Below are 15,544 nucleotides of genomic sequence, written 5' to 3' on the forward strand. Positions count from 1 at the left end.
TCCGCTAACTTGTAAAAAAAAAAGAAATAAAAAAAAAGAGACACAAGAAGGATAAAGGGAACCCCAACTCGAAATATATATATATATATATATATATATATATATATATATATATAAGATAAAAAAAAAATGATGGAAGAAGTATATATGGATAGAGATGGAGAGAAAAAAAAGCAGGAGAGCAGTAAAGGTTCCAACTCAAAAGTGAGAGGAGCGACTGGAAGCAAGAAATCGAACCCAATAGAAAAAAAAAATCCATTCTTACACCTTTGAATTTTTGCAAGAACACCACAAAAGGTATTATAGGATTTGAATTGTTAGATCAGATGAGCAAGTTTGTGAGAATCCATGCATCTTCTCTTCTTCTTCCTTCTGCCCTGTGTTTTCCACGTTCTTTTTAACCCCTCTATTCTCCTCTTGTACTTGCATATAATCAACAACAATATTTTCTTCTTCCGCCACTGCTTCTTCTTCTTCTTTTACTTCTTCTTCTTCCTCTTCTTCTTCCTCTTCCTCTTCCTCTTCTTCTTCCTCTTCTTCTTCTTCGTCACTGTATATGTCATCGCTGATGCTGCCGCTTTCTCTCCTGTTTTCACTAGAACCTCTTGCCATCTTCCTTTCAGCTATGCGTCTCATTCGTGCAAACAATGGAGATTCTAGAGGAATATCTCGTACCTTTGGCACTCGCGCTGGGGGAAGGCCATGCATAAGAAAAGAAGGTCCATAACGGGTAAAGTAATCGGCATTCTCAGGAACAGGAACCCCAAAATTAGTAGAGAGATCAGGAGAGTCTCGAAAGTAATTCGTATCACCCCGTTGTAGTGCTCCCGCACAACTAAGAACATCTCTTGTAACTGCACCTGCTAGACGAGCGCAGCTTACATCCACATATCCACCAGCCCCAAGAAGAAGCACTTTGATTGATCTACGAGCTCCTTCCTTAAGTAACTCCCTAATAATAAATTGCATTCCACCAATACTGAGATTAAGAGATCCTAATGGATCCCCAGAAAGAGCATCGGATCCACAAACAATGATAACAGCTCCCAACTCATCACCTGTTCTATGTAATGCCGAACGAATGGCCCGACAAGCCAAAGGAACAGCAAGACTGTCAGTAGAACCTTCTGGTAGTGGAAGATTCATGGCAAATCCACGTCCAATACCACCACCAATTTCATCAAGGTCTCCTGTTCCAGGATATACTCCAACACCATAGGCGTGAATAGATAATGTTAAAACAGAATCATCAAATAAAAATGCTGACTGAGTTCCATCACCGTGATGTGCATCTAGATCAACTACAATAACACGCTTTTTTGACAATGGAAGAAGTTTTTGTATTTCCAAAACCGCAAGAACTACATCATTTATAAAGCAAAATCTCCCTGCTTTATCCCGTTTGGCGTGGTGTCTACCACCAAACCAATGAATGGCTGCAAAACGTTCTTTTTGAGCAAGTAGACGAACTGCTGTTAAAGTTCCTGATAATGTGCTCTGAATTGTTCTCCACATACCTAGAAAGGGTGCATTGTCTTCTATTAAATTAAACTCTTCATCATTTGTAATAGGCACAAGGTCAGGCAACTTACGTAGTGGTGGTCGAGCCTGTTGTGAACATCTTCTTGAGAATGGAGGTTGAATCTCCTCCGCTCTTGAACGTTTGAGAGCAGATGCACGTTCATCCACATCAGACATTGTCTCACGAAGAGACAAATATCGTACATAGTTTTCATCATGGAATTTTGTCATATCCTCCGTACCAACTACAGGTAAAAGATCCGAAAACCATTCAAAAATATTACTTGAAAAAGACTTTGCATCATAATCATAAACATCATCCGTATTTGTTTTATATAAAAAAGGTGGACAGGAGTAATGACGTATCATATCGATGAGAAGACGATTCCGCTCGTATGTTAAAGGCATAGCTGAAGCATCAACGTCTTGCCCTACGATTATTACAACTGGTGTTGCTGTTGTTGAGACCAATGGTGATGGTTTCATTGGCAACGGTACTTGTCCAGGATTAACTGCACCTTCTCCCATCTGGTGATAATCAAATAACGAATATAAGAATAGTTGCCCCTTTAACACTGTACTTTGTTATTAGAAATAAACATAATGGAGCAATAAGAATAAGAATAAGAATAAGAATAATAGCAAAAATAAGAAGAAGAAAAAGGCAATAGGTTTAGGTGAGACAGTGTATGAGTAAAAGAGAAAGCAATAACCTGTTTTCTTCTTCTTCCCCTTAAATGAGATTTAATAGTTAGCTGGACACAACGAAAGAAACCAAAAAAATAAAAAGAAAAAAATAATGCACTCTGAGGAAAAAAAATGCCTTTTAGAAAAGGAGCACAAAGCCAATAAAACAATGACACCTCATCTATCCATCTATATGTACAGATAGAGAGATAGAGAGATAGAGAAATAGAGAAATAAATAGATAAAACCAATTAATAATGTCATTTTCTTTTTCCCTTTATGCCTTGATGATGAGATACTTCTGTAGAACTTATCATATGCAAAGTTTATTTACTATAAATTGACATTTTTGCCGCTAACATATTTTTTTTTGTTTTTTATAATATTTATACCCATATGCTGCAGAATCACGCAGTGGAACTGGAGTCGGGGCAAATAAACAAACCCAGCCCATAGGTTCTCCAATACGTCTAGAAGAAATATGAAAAACATCCTGATTACCTCCTACGGAAATTGAGACAATACCATCACGTATAATGCTCTTCTCCGGAGAGGTATTTTTTCCGCTGGAGGGTAACTGTACAGCCGCGTGAGCACAGATTCCACGAATACACGTAGCCTTCTGCTTTTTCCATGATTTATTAGCGGCATCAAAAGAAAAAACATAACTCGGTTTTTTCTTGAATGTCATTTTTTTACCATTCCGACCATCTGATGATACTTGCCCTATTGCCCCAAACAAAATAAAACGTTTTAAGCCTCCCGATATGGCATCATAGCACCTAGAAATCACTTGACCACTCATTAATTTTGGTGCAAGTGCTATTTTACGCCACATTCCTGTATTAAGGTTATACATACGAAGTGCTGGTTGTGTCTTATCACTTTCACACAATCCATCTCCCAAGTAAAGATATCCCTCAGAGGTTTTTCCTTTACTACTCTCAGTGGCGGACACCTCATAGGAGACATCACATACAATAAATCCCTTTAACTGCGGGGGAGGAACATCCCCCATTTGTGGAAGACTCTCAGAGGTACGGGATGGAAGAAAAATGCGGTAAAATTCATTTGAAAAGGGTTGTGGACTACGTACACCTCCAAAGAAATAAACAGCTACTTCCCCATCGCTATTTCTACAATTACTCACACTAACGGCAGCCTGGGCATGAGGTAAAAGAATACCATCAATTTTTCTCCATTCTAATGTTTTTGTATTAAAAACCATATCCGCTCTTGCCATAGTATTACCATGAGCCCAATAGCAACCACCAATAAGATAGAGAGATTCCCTACAGTAAATAAAAGCATGACCGCGACGATCACGTGGAGAAAATCCAGGAACAACTCGCCATTTTAATGTAATATCTTCTCCATCAAGAAGCGAAACTTTCTTCTTTTTGGTAGCCGAAAACGCCGGTAAATACGATGGGGGAAGTGATGGAAACAATCCATTTGTGCGTTTATCCCTTTTACGTTTCTTTTCGATACGAGATTTCTCCACGGCATCGATGCCGCTTTTAATGTCATTTACTGTTAAATAATAAAGTTTACCACTTCCCCCTCCCTCATTTAGAACGGTTTGTAACTCTTCGCTTGGAGGAATTCCCCCAAATTGTACAATAGACTGCCAAGGGGGACACCAACAAGAGACACTTTCACTACGGGAAACATTGCTTTTAAATGCGTACTTCAGATCCAGCATCTTTGAGGTACACAATTAAAGAAAACTAGTGTTCACTGGCGTTGTTTTTTTTTTTTTTTGAAGGGGTAATTTTAAAAAATAAAAAACAAATAAGAGGGGAAAAGGAAAAACAAAAAGAAAAAAAATAATAACAAAAAAAGGAGGTGACCTGGGAAATAATATATAAATATATATTCGTTAATGTAAACAGAAAAAGCTACCTATTGATAACCTTTCGAGTTTTCTATTTGTTTGTTTGTGTGTGTTATAAGGAAAACAGAAAAAAAATGGCATACATCAGTCACATTAAGAGAAGGACTGAAAGACAGAAATAAAGTAAATGGAAAGCTGAAAAGGGAAAAAACCACAAAATGCGAAAAACTTTGATTGACAAATAGGATCTTAAGCTAGTGTAATACCACACACACCAGGTTTCAAAAACACATGGAAAATGACAAAGGCAAGAAAGAAGACTTCTTTTTCTCTTCTCCTTTTGTAAATATATAAATACAATATAATATATATATTTGTTTGCTGGCACTTCGTCGGAGTAGTGTTCATTCAATAAACATATAGCCCATTAATTAGTGGATGTAGAAAAATATCTCGACCACCATGGCTGCGAGAGCGTAGTTCCATTTACCAATGAAGAAAAAAAAAGGAAAAAAAAATTTAAACTAAAAAAGAAACAGACAAATATGCCGATAAACCACAGTTTCATCACCTTATAAGGGTATAGGAACAGGAGAAATAGAACAATAATAAGGAAAATAAGACCAACAAAAGAATCTGATACTCATCTATCTCTATTTTTTTTCTTTTTTTATTTTTTTTTTTCATCTTCATTGCGTCTTTTTTTTTTTTTGTTTTGTTTTCATAATTATCCACATAGTTGTCTCAAATTTTATTTTCCAATATCACCAGTGCCATTTTCTCTTCACTCCACACTCACTTACTTTATTTTACTTCAAGTTTCCTGTATTTCTCTATAAATAAGTTGTCGCACCGCCTCACATTGTCTGCGTTCCCTCCAACCCCGCCATGCATGTTGAATAATAGTAGCAGCCTCTTCTCTTAGAATGCGTTGTTTAATGAGTTCTGCTGTGGCACGTGCCGTACTTGGTGTAGTTTCACCGTTTGTTAACAAGGAGGATGAGGATGAGGATGAGGCTTGACCACAGATGGAGTTTCGTGCGTTAAGTCGCCCCTTTATATGGTATGACTCATCCCTATTCCCACACTCACTGTTAAAACAATCTGTAAATGCAAAACCATTAGGAATTCGCTTAAAGATAACACGAGGGATTCTAGTACTCTTTTGTAAACCATTTCCAGTTGGACGTGAACGATCGGAATATTTATTATTTTTTATTTGTCGTGAGGATGGAGCGGAATCATCAGTCACTCCACTACGACTACATGAACCTTCAGATATATGTGGAGTTATAGAAATACTTGAGTGAGGATCAACCGTTGTGGCTTGAGCAGAGACTGATATTGAGATACCGTTTAAATGTCCATTTGTAGCAGTAGTAGTCGTAGTAATATGGTTGTTCTCCTTGTTACCGTTATGGTTGTGGTTTTTCGTCTCCACCTCTACGCGTGGTGCCATACGAAAAAGTGAATTGTACCGTCTTTGATATCGTTCTTCAGAGACGCCAGCAGTGTTTTTATTATTACTCTCACAAGGCGTTAACTTTTCTTCAACACCACGAGATTCGTGTAAAACATTTTCCCTGCTGTCTAATGAACTCTTCTTTTCAGTATCATGGATGAGATGTGAAATCCCATTAACACCAGCACTCTGTCTCACTTCCCGTTCCTCTTCTTTTTCTTCTTTTTGTTGTCTTGTCAATTTCTGAACTTCCAACTTCTGTGGTGATCCAATACTATTTGAGTTTTCTTGTTTTCTTGATACTCCCTTCATAATTTGCGTGTATTTCCGCTCCAACTGTTTCTGAAAAGTGAGAAGAGCCGAACGATGTGCTGCGAAAAACGCCAACACAACTTCCTCTTCATTTGAATATCCCCCTTCCGCATGTGGTGGGGCTGCAGTGATGGAAATACCGCAGTTTTCAACGGAGTGATTGCTATTTGGTGTGAAGCGAAGTGTGCGGTTCTTGCTGTGTGGTCCCTCACTCACCTGTGAAGAAGTAGCCATTGAAGAAGAAGAAGAAACAGAAACACGGCCGCATGAAGTTTCACGCCAATCCCGTTCCAGACATGAGAGTCGTGCACGTGCAAAGGCCTGTAGAATGTGAATACAACGCGCCAGTGATAACACTGTTGTTGTTGTTGTTGTTCCTATTGCTGTTGTTGTTGTTGTTGTGTGGGAGTTTGTACGTGTACGGCGGAATGGTGGAATGCCTTCACGTCCCTGTCGTGGTGGTTCCATTACAGGCGTTGTACGTCCATGTGTGTTTACCGCATTATTATTATTATTATTATTATTATTATTATTATTATTATTATTATTATTATTATTCCGTGTGTTTCGTTTTCTTTGTGTGGAAGACGATCGTTCATTGTTTGTTGTGCCTCGTGCGAGTGGCGTATGACTCGCAGATGGGATGTGTGAAGAGGATTGAAGTTCAGATGATATTGAAGCAGTCGCAGTTGGTGTACTTTTTGTGCGTGATTTACTAACAACAGCACGGCGTTCCCCACGACGTGTTATAACTGTACTAGAATCCCACACTGGACGATGTGGAGTGAGTCGCAGCTGTTGTTCTTGTTGATATTTATATTCTTGTTGCTGTTGCTGTTTATTATTATTACTATTATTATTATTATTATTATTATTATTATTATTATTATTATTATTATTATTATTATTATTATTATTATTATTATTATTATTATTATTATTATTATTATGAGAACTAACAGGACTGTCATTTGTGAGGGAGCCTGAGTGCTCACTCGGTTTACGGTGTAGGGGCGTTGCGGTAGACATACTGTGAACATCCGTATAACGTGCTTTTGTCTTCTGCGTGTATGGATAACCTCTCCGTTGTTGTATCTTTTTCTTTCTTCTTCGTATTCCGTCTCTTATTTCTTCTTCTTCGTTTTCCGTTCCTTCTAATAAGGACGGTGTAATACCAAACGCAATCTCCACTCGTTGTGGAAGTGTTGTCGTCACAATGATACTCTTTGGCTCCACCGCAGTAAAATTAGTAGAATTAGAATTCGAACAAGAAACCGCAGCAGCACTTGTATTTGTGCAGGCAAAAGGGGGTTTGGGCACACAACAATGATAATGTCGTAATCGACGTTTACATGTCTGCATGCGTTTCTGCAGTTCTTCTCGCCACAACTTCTCTTCTCCACTTTGCCGCTTCACGGACGATATCCACCGTTCACTCTGTTCATATCGATGCATCGCCGCCTTATAGGCATTGTTTTCCTCTAACCATCGTCCATGCATCTCTAATACGCGTGCGAGTAGACAGACGGCCTCACGCCAACTGAGATACACATCTAATACACGTCTTTCTAATCCTGGAATATTAATATGCATATTTGCATGCGTGGTTTGATGTTGGGCCATTCGTTTAAGGTTATTTTGCTGCATTCGACCATCGTATATACGCTTCTCAATAGCCTCTTCTGCTAATGTAATGGTGGAGAAAGCCTCTTCCACACATCCTAGTTCATACTGTGTTTGTGCTAAATTGAAGTATGTGACACCGATCGTTTCTACAGCTAAAAGTTCCTCCAACTGAAGGGCACGGGTCATGCGTTGTCCTGCTAATTCATATTCGGTAATTTTAAAATGATAGAGACCAATATTATTTTCCACAACAGCCACAGCAAGTTGTCGCATCTTTTCATGACGTTTCGTAAAGAAGGGAACAAAAATCTCCTTTACACATTCCGTATCTTTTGCATAAGGATCTTCTATTGATTGCACAAACCCGTTAGGATCCTGCACAATACATTCGGTTGTATTAAGGAACGGAAACCACTTTCCCGCGCCTTTTTGCAGCATCCCCTCCACTGCCAGTAATATCTGTAGAGCGCGGGAGTATTGTTTCTCATTTAAATAGTAAAGTGCCGTTACATTAGAGGCCCGAATGTATTTATTTGCCTCCTGAGATAAGTGATCCTCTAGATCTTGTAATTGCTGTGTTAGGAATGCCGTATGGGAGGCGACCTCCCTTTCTCTCTCTCGTTTCTCCATTTGTCCATGTGTCTTTTCTATGTAAAGTAAATCGCGATGAAACCGACGAATGGCCAAATGTTGTTGAAATACAACTTCTGCCGCCGTTTCCAATCGCTGTTCTAAACACCGCAGTTCCTCCACTCGTCCACGTTCGCTGTTGCCCGCAGAAACAGAAAACATTTCCGTTTCTGTCGTTATTTCTCGTTTGTGGCTGTCGGGTCTCGTGGTGTGGCGCCGCAGTACATCATAATGGGGCATGCAAAAATATAAACCCACAGAAATATATATATATATATATATATATATATATATCAATAGAGATAATTACAGATACTCAGCGAGAAATAAGAAGAAGGAAAGTACACGAGGGATCCGAAGTAAAAAAAAAGGATAATCAAAGAAAAAAGAAAAAGAAAACGCACAGAGAAGTTCTACGACTGCAACAAACGAGAGTCAGTCTCTCACCCCGCGTGACTGTCCAATACGAATGAAGTCACCAGAAACTACTGTGTATTGTTTAAATGTGTGGGTGAATGCCAACTCCTTGGCCTTGCTGCTATTTGTTATACAAAGAAGGAGAAAAGGACAAGAAAACAGAAATATATACATGTATAGTGATAAGAGTAAACAAATACATAATACACAGAAACAGACACACCCATATATATATATATATATATATACCTAGAAGAAAGGAGTTGATTCCTTCTCTATTATTATTATTATTATTTTTATTATTCCTCTCACAACGTGTGATGTAGTAAAAACAAATATATATATTAATAATAATAGTAGCAGATAATGCAGGCGATAAATCAATATCTTCACTACCATACAGAAAACACATCCGCTGGTGTCATTAATTTTTTTTCTTCTTCTTCTTCTTCTTCTTCTTCTTCTTCTTCTTCTTCCTTACTTCTCCCGTCCATCAGTCATACTTTCTTTAACCATTCATGTCGATGCTTCTCATACACACAAGGCACAGAACCCGTATCTAACCCATTTTCATCTTTTCGCAGTGTGTATTGCAGAATCCTATCAAACTCCAATAGTGTAAGATACGACTTTTCACCTAATTCATCGTTTCCTCTGCAAATAACAGCCACACGCACCGCAAAGGCACGAAGTACGGCTGCCATAACGAGTGAAGAAGCCCCTTCTCTCTTGTTGCCATGAACCGATTCTCGGAGTTTAATACATTCCATAAGTGACTCCATGTGTTGTGCCGATAATAACACTTCTTCCAATTCACCACGAAATGATGTTTTGTCTGAAAGACGAAAGGACCACTGCAGTAATGCGCGAAGTAAGAGTTCATGCACAAACGCCTCCCCATCACTTGTAGATGTGTAAAAGTCTCCCACAATCTGAAGTGCACAGAGTGGAATATTTCTAAAAGCAATATACGCAGATTTGGGACTTTTTACCTCCGGGGCGGTTTCTTCCATTGTGGTTTCTTCCACCTTCATCCACAATCGTAATAACTCCACACAAGAAGAAGACAATAATGATGCTGATAATGAGCGAGATGAGGAAAAAACATTATGGCGTTCCATTTGGGCAAGGAGAACTCCCATCTCAACAGCACTTACCCGTACAGCCACCAAGTGGAAATAGAAGCACTTTACCAGTAATGGCACCACCACATCTCCTTTTGCCTCTTTACTAAATAGTAATAAAGCACGCAGCAGGGCAAATCGCGAGGGATGAAGTTGATGACTCTTATTAAACATTACAGAACGACGTGCCAGTAATGCCATCCATAGTAGTACTAAAAGTTGTAGATGACGTTGTTGCGCAAAACAGATGGAAGTTTCACTAGATCTCTCTTTATTACTTTTCTGTTCAGATGATTGTGTGGAAACTGTAGAGTGGGTTGTTGCAAGCCACCTGCTGGACCCTTCTTTTGTGGCAATATAAGAAAGAAACCGTATTTCTTCTCTACTCATCATGTTTTCATTCCTTAAAGTGAATCGTATTAACTTGGCAAATGTACGTAGCATAGCACAGCAAGGAATGGTTGTTTGCTGCATGTCAAACAATGATTCTGTATGATCTAAAAGACCCCATTTAGAGACACCGTGTGTAAAATGTATAATGGCCCAGTGTAGGGAATCCCAGGGCTCGTCCTTTTGTGCGTGTTCTTTTTTAACAACATGAGAAAAAGAGAGAGTTTCTACACTTGTACGGTTTCTGCTATTTTGATATCGTGGAAAAACTGTATGGGTTTCGTAAAGTTTATTCACATCTTTAGAAAGAAATACACTACAGGAGAATACAAGATTAATTAACGCCTCACAGTACTTATCGGCTGTTTCATATAATGCCGTAAGGTGTAGTAGAAGAGATGCAAAGAATATAAATTCCATCACTCGTGTTAAGTCTTTAAATGAGAGTTCGTTTTTACGTTTTGTCCATCCTTGTCTTTCTGCACGAAATGCATTAAGTAAATGATGACAGTGATACGCCGCATAACGTGCAGCATCACGCCGAAGTATATGAACTTCACTAGAATGAGTTGATATGTTTATATCTTCCTCACATTCCGCGAAACGCTCTTGACTACGTGTTCCTTCCTCAATGAAATGAAGTGCCCGGCGTAGTGGTAAACGATACTTTTCTTCTATTGCGATCGTGCCTTTTAACGGGGTAGTAGTATTGCTTACAATACATCGACTTGAATGTAAAAGGGTTCTTCTTCCTGCTATCCACACTATGGGATAACAAGAATGTTTCATAGATAATTTACTGTACAACTTTATTAATTCATTAAAAAAAATAGTTTCCGACGCTTATGTCATGGAAATGAGTGGAATAACGGAGTCTCACCCCTTTTACATAAATATATATATAGTTGTTATGAGTACAAAGAAACAAAGAAAAGAATATCAGAAAGAAATGGAGAATCATAGAAGTAGAAGAAAAAAAAAATGTTCCCTGTTTCACAATAAGAAAATTAATAATAACACCAATAAAAAAAAACAGAGATCTTTACAAAAAGAAAAACTAGTATATATATATATATATATATATATATATATATATATATATATATATATATATTTCCGTTGCTGCTTTAATATTATTTACTTGTGTACACACTATTACCCTCCACGCATACAGACAGACAAAGAAACACATCCCACACACATACACACACTCTCTCTAATACTCTCTATCTTTGTGTGTAAAATTCAATTCCTTTCCTCATCTGTATTATTATCACTATTACTATCACTCTCCTCCTCATCCTCTTCTTCTTCACTCTCTACTCTGGTATCAGAGACTTTCTGCATAACACAACAATACATGGGCCCTATTCCACCTGTCGTATCCGGGAGTACCATCCAACCATAATTTGTGGCTTCTCCAACAGTCATTGTTATCTTTTGCACTTCCACCGTACCTCGTTTGCGGCGCAGTACAAATTCCACCACATCATCATTTTCCACTGGAGAAATAGAACGGGTGCTGTACACAATACGTCCACCCGGTAAACAGGCCTCAATCCCCCTTAACAGGAGTGTCCGCTGAGTTGTACTCATCGCACGACTCTTCTCCTCACTCCACAGTTGTGGACTCATGGGAATAGTCCCCCATTGTCGTTTGTGCTGCTGCATGATTCGCCCCTCACAAGTGCAGGGAACATCGACCAAGACACGATGATAAGTAGATGGACTGTACCACGTTTGAGCATCTCGTCGTGTTATCGTAACAGGAACAAAGTTGGGAGGCACATATTCGCGAATATGACGTTGTAATCGAACATAACGATCGGATTTTGTTTCATTCGCTATAAGGACGCCATCTACGGAGAGAGACTGGGCAATAGTAATAGTATTCTCACCAGAACCGGCACACATATCCAGTACTTTATTAAACGCCGTTACTTCTAGCTGCTCAACGATGAGAGCTGAAGTATAATCTATAAGGTGATGTGCTCTCACATTAAAGTCATCTATTATTTGATGTAATTGCGGTTGTGGTGAATTCAATAATTCATCAGATTCAGCACAAAATACCTGTAAAAGCGATTTATCATCTACACGTTTCATATTAGCCATTGCCTTTTCAAAAGGCAATTGACAGAAACGATTCCATAAGACTACTTTCTTCGGTGTGGATGCCGTCATGGACTTACGGAGTGTAGGCCAACGTGCACCATAGACACTAGTGAAGAACTTCTCGAAACTTACACCACGTTTAGATCCAGTCGTACTATTACGTCCATTTTTACCCTTTTTTGGAGGCATTTATGTATTTAAATGTATTAATGTATTGCCCCTTTGTGGTTATTGTGTTTAACGTGTTTTTTTTTTTTTTCCTCCTTCTTTCTTTTTTTCTTGCTTCCACAGAGTTTGTGAAAGGGAAGGGATACTACAGTGTGGAAAATGTTGTTCTCCCCACCTTCTTCCCCACTTCGTCTTTTTGTGTAATGTCTACCCTTACGCAAAACAGAAAAATAAATAAATAAATAAATGAAAAAAGACACAATTATATATATACAGAAATACAGCACTCCACACCCTCTAATTTTCTAAAGACTTCTGTTACCGACATGGTTATTTAAATAATAATAATAATAATAATAATAACAATAAAGAAATAAGGATGTGCAACACACAACCTCATGCAGGTTCGATACCACAATTCAGATATTCCACATATTTTTCTCCATCCTTTCCTTCATTCTTTCCCTCATCCTCTGTTTTTGTTTTTGTTTCGATTTATTTCGTATAGTGCCTTCTTAACCTTGCAGACAAGTCGTTCTCCAGCAGTCTTCAATAGGGATTCTTCTCTAACAGAAATCGTCATTTCGCAGTCATTTTTCTTTCCTTTCTTTTTCATTTTCTTCTTTATTCCATGCACGAAATATGTATGTGTGAATTTAATGTGCATATATATATATATGACTTTGTGAGTGTTTTTGCGATCCCTCTTGAAATGACAAGTCATGTCTTTCCAAATACGGCAATTCACCATTTTTCCTTATTTCCTTCCTCCTTTCATTTAATTTTCTTTCCTTCTTCTCATTCTTCTTTTTCTTTTCTCACTAAGAGGATGGTGTGGAGGCTGCCGTATCTACAACGCTAGCTGAACTACTGCCATCCCCGAGACCCACAACTTCCTGCAAGTTGGAGTATGGCGGTGGTGTGTATCGAATGGACATGTAATTATCCCCCCGCAGTGGTTTCTGCAGTTGATCAATCATTGAGGCTTTCATCCACGCACATCCCGTTGTGGGATCTGCAAGTTGTGCCCATGCACGATCAATGGGATCTGGTGATTGCCGCAGCAGCCGCGCATCCCAATTACGCATATACTGCGTTGGCACCACCTGCGGTCCCTCAACCCGTACATCATGTGGAACTTCTGCAATAAAGTAACGCACAGGCACACGCCAATAGTACTGTGGATTGGTTTGATACAACTGCGCTGTTGGGAACACATTAGTGGGATCCACTGTAATTCCAGTTTCTTCCCATAATGTACGTACGGCAGCTTCTTTATACCGTTCATACAGTAGTGTCCACTTTCCTGGTAACTTTAGTGAGATAGGTGGAATATCTGGTGGTCGCAGTTCTCTGTTAATACGGCGAAGCATCAACCATTCCACTTCATTAGAGCCAGAAGCCCGTCTAAATACACCCAGACGTACATACACTGGATCTTGCTGTATGGCAGCCTCCATTAATTTGTGACAGTTAAAGATACCGCGTTCTGATCCAAATAGATATACCGTAATATCTACATCATCTGCTGATTCATACGGACCTCCTTCACTTTCACCATTATTAATATTATTAGTATTAGTAGTACTGTTGCTGCTTCTGTCGTTATTGTTGGTACCACTGGTTCCGCTAATTATTTCATCCGAGAGTCTTTCAGGATATGTGGGTTCCAACTCCATATGTACACCTGTTCGGTACTTCAACTCTGCCGCCCACTCTCGCATAGGTCCCGAGACTTTACGAGCAAGTCCTGCTTTTGTCTGCCACTTGTACACGAAGGAGTTTGTGAGGAGATCAAAACGGGCTGGAGGACGGGTAAGTTTCTCTAGTTGAATAGTCATACTTGTACTACTGCTAGCAATAGACTCCAATGGTTGTTGTAGAGCATCTAGAGGCGATGTATGGCCTTCTGTCTCCAATACAGATGCAAGTTCTCCACGTAATGCATCATCATCACTGATGAATGCACTACTGTCAATAGATCGATTATCACTTGACGAACGTCGTCGTGAAATAAAGCCGCATAATGAGGCCAATGGAATACCAGGCCATCTACGCATCGCCTTTTTTTTTCTTTTTTATAACTTCGAGTCAATTTCAACCTTCTTCCTCTCTTTTTTTTTCGTTCGCTTTTTTTTTTGTCTCCTTTTGTTACTCCTTCTTTTCCCCTCAGTAAGAAAGACAGCGTGTGCGTCTGTTGGTCTGCCTATGTATATCTTTTTTTTTTTTAACCTCCCCTTTGGTCTTACAATATGTATGTATATTACTTTCTTTCTGTACGTATGAGTGATGTTTTTTTTTTTCCTTTTCCTTTTCTCTTTGCTAATTCCTTTTTATCAGTTTCCTTGTTTTTTTTAGAAATAGATTTCCGTAAATCAGAACCCACACGCTCTACGCACACACTTTTTGCTCTAATTCCCTTTCTTCACTCGCCCTTTTGGGCGACTGTATGTACGCTTCAATGTATAAAAGGGAAAAGAAAAGAGAAAAAATTTTCTTTTTAAGCAACAATAGTAAAAAGAATAAAAATAAAACAAATCACTTTTCATTTATTTCTTTTTTCCCATAGACATGGTAAATTTGCTATTCGTGCTTTTGCTGTTGATATCCTAACAATGCTTCACACAGGAAACATTATGTAATGTGAATAAGAAATATATATATATGGGCTTATGTTGTGGGAAGAGTTAAAAGAGCAGTCTCACGTGCCTTTTCGAGGTGTTTTCGCAGAAAATCTCGTTTTAATGGAGTCACATTTCTTCCCACATTCAGATTAAGTTCATACGGGTCCTCAATACACCACTGGTAATGAATCTTCTCACCATTCATACGTGCAAAATCTTCTGCCGTTTTCGTCCAATTTAATTGTTCCTTTGTTGTAATACCAGGTCTACTAAGTGAGATGACATGATTAGCCGCATCAAACTCATACAGATAAAAATTCAGGAAATCCACAATCTGCTCGCCTAGTTCCTCTCCATCATCTTCCAATGGCTCTAGTGGGAGATAGGGTGGTACGGGTTGAATCTGCGCCACATCGATAGCGTCTGGTGGAACAAACTGCAGTTTCCCCCGTTGTAGTAAGTAATACACCGTCATAATGTTAAACCCGTAGGATGTAATACTACCGCCAACAACAGAGGCATTAAGCCCCGCCCGTTTGCTCCACCGCTTTACCGCCATACTCAACCAACGACAGGCCGGCCGCTGCTCCACATAGGCCCGCAGGAGTGCACTATTCCGCACCCCATTCCG

At 39.0% G+C, this 15,544-nt stretch overlaps 7 protein-coding genes across 7 annotated transcripts in view; all 7 read right to left on the bottom strand.

Moving 5' to 3' along the window:
- Positions 1 to 300: 300 nt before the first annotated feature.
- Positions 301 to 2,049, bottom strand: LSM04_005354 (Histone deacetylase domain; the record flags this gene model as incomplete). The annotated part of the gene is made up of 1 exon (XM_067332417.1): positions 301 to 2,049. The coding sequence occupies one exon, from the start codon at positions 2,047 to 2,049 to the stop codon at positions 301 to 303; it is 1,749 nt and encodes a 582-aa protein (XP_067186928.1).
- Positions 2,050 to 2,563: 514 nt separating this feature from the next.
- On the bottom strand, positions 2,564 to 3,913 carry LSM04_000939 (uncharacterized protein; the record flags this gene model as incomplete). Its single annotated transcript, XM_067332420.1, has 1 exon — positions 2,564 to 3,913. One exon carries the CDS (start codon positions 3,911 to 3,913, stop codon positions 2,564 to 2,566), a length of 1,350 nt encoding a protein of 449 aa, XP_067186738.1.
- Positions 3,914 to 4,859: 946 nt separating this feature from the next.
- LSM04_002687 (uncharacterized protein) lies at positions 4,860 to 8,315 on the bottom strand (the record flags this gene model as incomplete). The annotated part of the gene is made up of 1 exon (XM_067332421.1): positions 4,860 to 8,315. One exon carries the CDS (start codon positions 8,313 to 8,315, stop codon positions 4,860 to 4,862), a length of 3,456 nt encoding a protein of 1,151 aa, XP_067186817.1.
- Positions 8,316 to 8,989: 674 nt separating this feature from the next.
- LSM04_005709 (uncharacterized protein) lies at positions 8,990 to 10,795 on the bottom strand (the record flags this gene model as incomplete). Its single annotated transcript, XM_067332422.1, has 1 exon — positions 8,990 to 10,795. The coding sequence occupies one exon, from the start codon at positions 10,793 to 10,795 to the stop codon at positions 8,990 to 8,992; it is 1,806 nt and encodes a 601-aa protein (XP_067186945.1).
- Positions 10,796 to 11,251: 456 nt separating this feature from the next.
- On the bottom strand, positions 11,252 to 12,310 carry LSM04_005119 (SAM-dependent methyltransferase RsmB/NOP2-type; the record flags this gene model as incomplete). Its single annotated transcript, XM_067332423.1, has 1 exon — positions 11,252 to 12,310. The coding sequence occupies one exon, from the start codon at positions 12,308 to 12,310 to the stop codon at positions 11,252 to 11,254; it is 1,059 nt and encodes a 352-aa protein (XP_067186920.1).
- An 800-nt stretch (positions 12,311 to 13,110) lies between these two features.
- LSM04_002489 (uncharacterized protein) lies at positions 13,111 to 14,349 on the bottom strand (the record flags this gene model as incomplete). The annotated part of the gene is made up of 1 exon (XM_067332424.1): positions 13,111 to 14,349. One exon carries the CDS (start codon positions 14,347 to 14,349, stop codon positions 13,111 to 13,113), a length of 1,239 nt encoding a protein of 412 aa, XP_067186809.1.
- Positions 14,350 to 14,959: 610 nt separating this feature from the next.
- LSM04_006982 (PAP/25A-associated) overlaps positions 14,960 to 15,544 on the bottom strand; it is a gene marked incomplete at both ends in the record, with an annotated part of 1,014 nt that continues 429 nt past the window's right edge. The window contains one exon of the mRNA XM_067332425.1: positions 14,960 to 15,544. This exon is cut by the window's right edge and continues 429 nt beyond it. Coding sequence (XP_067187002.1) covers positions 14,960 to 15,544 — 585 coding nt within the window.

The sequence above is a fragment of the Trypanosoma melophagium genome (assembly GCF_022059095.1).
Source record: "Trypanosoma melophagium isolate St. Kilda chromosome Unknown ctg6segment0, whole genome shotgun sequence".
In the NCBI taxonomy this organism is placed as follows: Eukaryota; Euglenozoa; class Kinetoplastea; order Trypanosomatida; family Trypanosomatidae; genus Trypanosoma; species Trypanosoma melophagium.